Source organism: Trichophyton verrucosum (assembly GCF_000151505.1).
Source record: "Trichophyton verrucosum HKI 0517 chromosome Unknown contig00217_1.f1.exp, whole genome shotgun sequence".
NCBI lineage: Eukaryota > Fungi > Ascomycota > Eurotiomycetes > Onygenales > Arthrodermataceae > Trichophyton > Trichophyton verrucosum.
Window position 1 is genome coordinate 223,295 of NW_003315508.1, and position 1,715 is coordinate 225,009.

Genomic DNA, 1,715 nt, shown 5'->3' on the forward strand with positions numbered 1-1,715 from the left:
GCTGGAGAAAGATTGGGGTCTCGTGATCGCAGCAGCGAGCCGAGGATGTTTCCCTTTTCGGCGATCGCAAGCTTTACGTTTTTTACCTGCAACGAAAGGACTCGAGAAAGCGACCAGCAACAGGCCGACTTCTCCAGCTCCATCACATCTTGACAGCGTTTGCAGTTGATATACAGGATTTGTTTGTTTTGCGCTTGATCGCGGGAAAGCTTCATCATGGCCGAAGAAGCTCAATCATACCTTTCTTCCTCGACCTCCTCCCCCATGTCTAGCAAGCAAATATCACAAGTATACAAGCAGGCTTCGCAGCTCTTCCTCACTCGCAGGCTCCAAGAGTCTCTCTCGCTACTTACACCGATCATTACGCCGCCGAGAAGCCAGGAAAATGGGCAGCAGAACACAGAGGGCGACGGTCCTTCAACACCGCTCGCACCAGTTGCAACAGCATCCGCAAACCTGAAGATAAAAATATGGAACCTATACATCACAATACTAAGTGCCATTGTTGACCTTGGGCCCGAGGAAGGGAGAGAGCAGTTTGGCCAAAAGGAATGGAAAGCTATTGCAACCAAGGTCAGAGAAGGCGAGGTTTGGGAGACGGTGGTGAGCCTAGGGTACCAAGGAAGAGAAGGATCTGTGGACGCCGACATTGTCTACAACCTGTAAGGCAACTGTTCTCTACTAGTCCTACTTCATCCAATTGCTTCTAACTAGTTATCTCCAGGGCTACTCTTCTCTTGAACCATTCGGCGTCCCAGAAATTAAATCAAGAACGACTTGAGACGTACCTATCCTCTTATGGCCAGCCGGATTTAGATGTCTCCGCGCACATGCAGCACATGTCCTCTGGTAAAAGGAAACAGCGGATGGCCTCTGCTGCAGGAACAGATACTCCAAAGGACCTGGCGGTGCGAGTCAAGCTGCTAGAGATGTTTACATTACATGTTCTTCCTCGAAACGAGGAATGGGAATACGCCCGGGAGTTTATCAATCTCAGCGAAGCCTTAGATGAGGATAGAAAGGAGGCGTTTATTCAGACCTTGGATAACCTACTGGAAGAAAAGGAGAAGGGAGCACAGCGCGCCGCTGAGATACAACAAGAGAAAGAAGAAGAGCTTGAGCGGCAGCGGAAACAGCGAGAGGACGAAGAAAGGCAACGAGCTGAAGAAGAGGAGAAGAAACAGGAGCGGGAACACAAGCAGAAACAACAACAAGAAACATCGGGTGGGAAGTCGACGGGCAACCACAAAAGATCAAGCAGTGAAGTGGACTATGGGATTGAAAAATCGAATCCAAATTCGCCTATGAAATCTCGCGTTGTTAAACCAGCATTGAAGAAAACCCAGCCATCAGAACCATCTTCGGCCAAAGAAATAAAGAAGAGCACTACGGGGAAACCGCAACCCCTTGTACTTGCACGTATGCAAGTACTAGCGAAGCTACTTATCACCTTTATGAAGAACCTATCTCGGTCACTCATCTCGAACCCACTATCATACTTGAAATCCCTTCTTGTCGTTTTGGGCGTTCTCATGGCGTTGGGAAGAACGGATGTTCGAAACCGCATTCGTCAAGTCACCGGAGCTGGCTGGCAGAAGGTCAGGGGTACTATTGGAATGGGCGTTAAGGTCAGCTATATCTAAGGTCATACTACACTACAGTTATTTTATTCAGTTCATATGTCATTTCACTACTATATATCCCCCCCCCCCCCC

At 48.7% G+C, this 1,715-nt stretch overlaps 1 protein-coding gene across 1 annotated transcript; it reads left to right on the plus strand.

Annotated features, from left to right (window-relative positions):
* Window positions 1–216: 216 nt before the first annotated feature.
* Window positions 217–1,643, plus strand: TRV_02525 (uncharacterized protein; the record flags this gene model as incomplete). Its single annotated transcript, XM_003023377.1, has 2 exons — window positions 217–662; window positions 725–1,643. The coding sequence occupies 2 exons, from the start codon at window positions 217–219 to the stop codon at window positions 1,641–1,643; spliced, it is 1,365 nt and encodes a 454-aa protein (XP_003023423.1).
* Window positions 1,644–1,715: the final 72 nt, after the last annotated feature.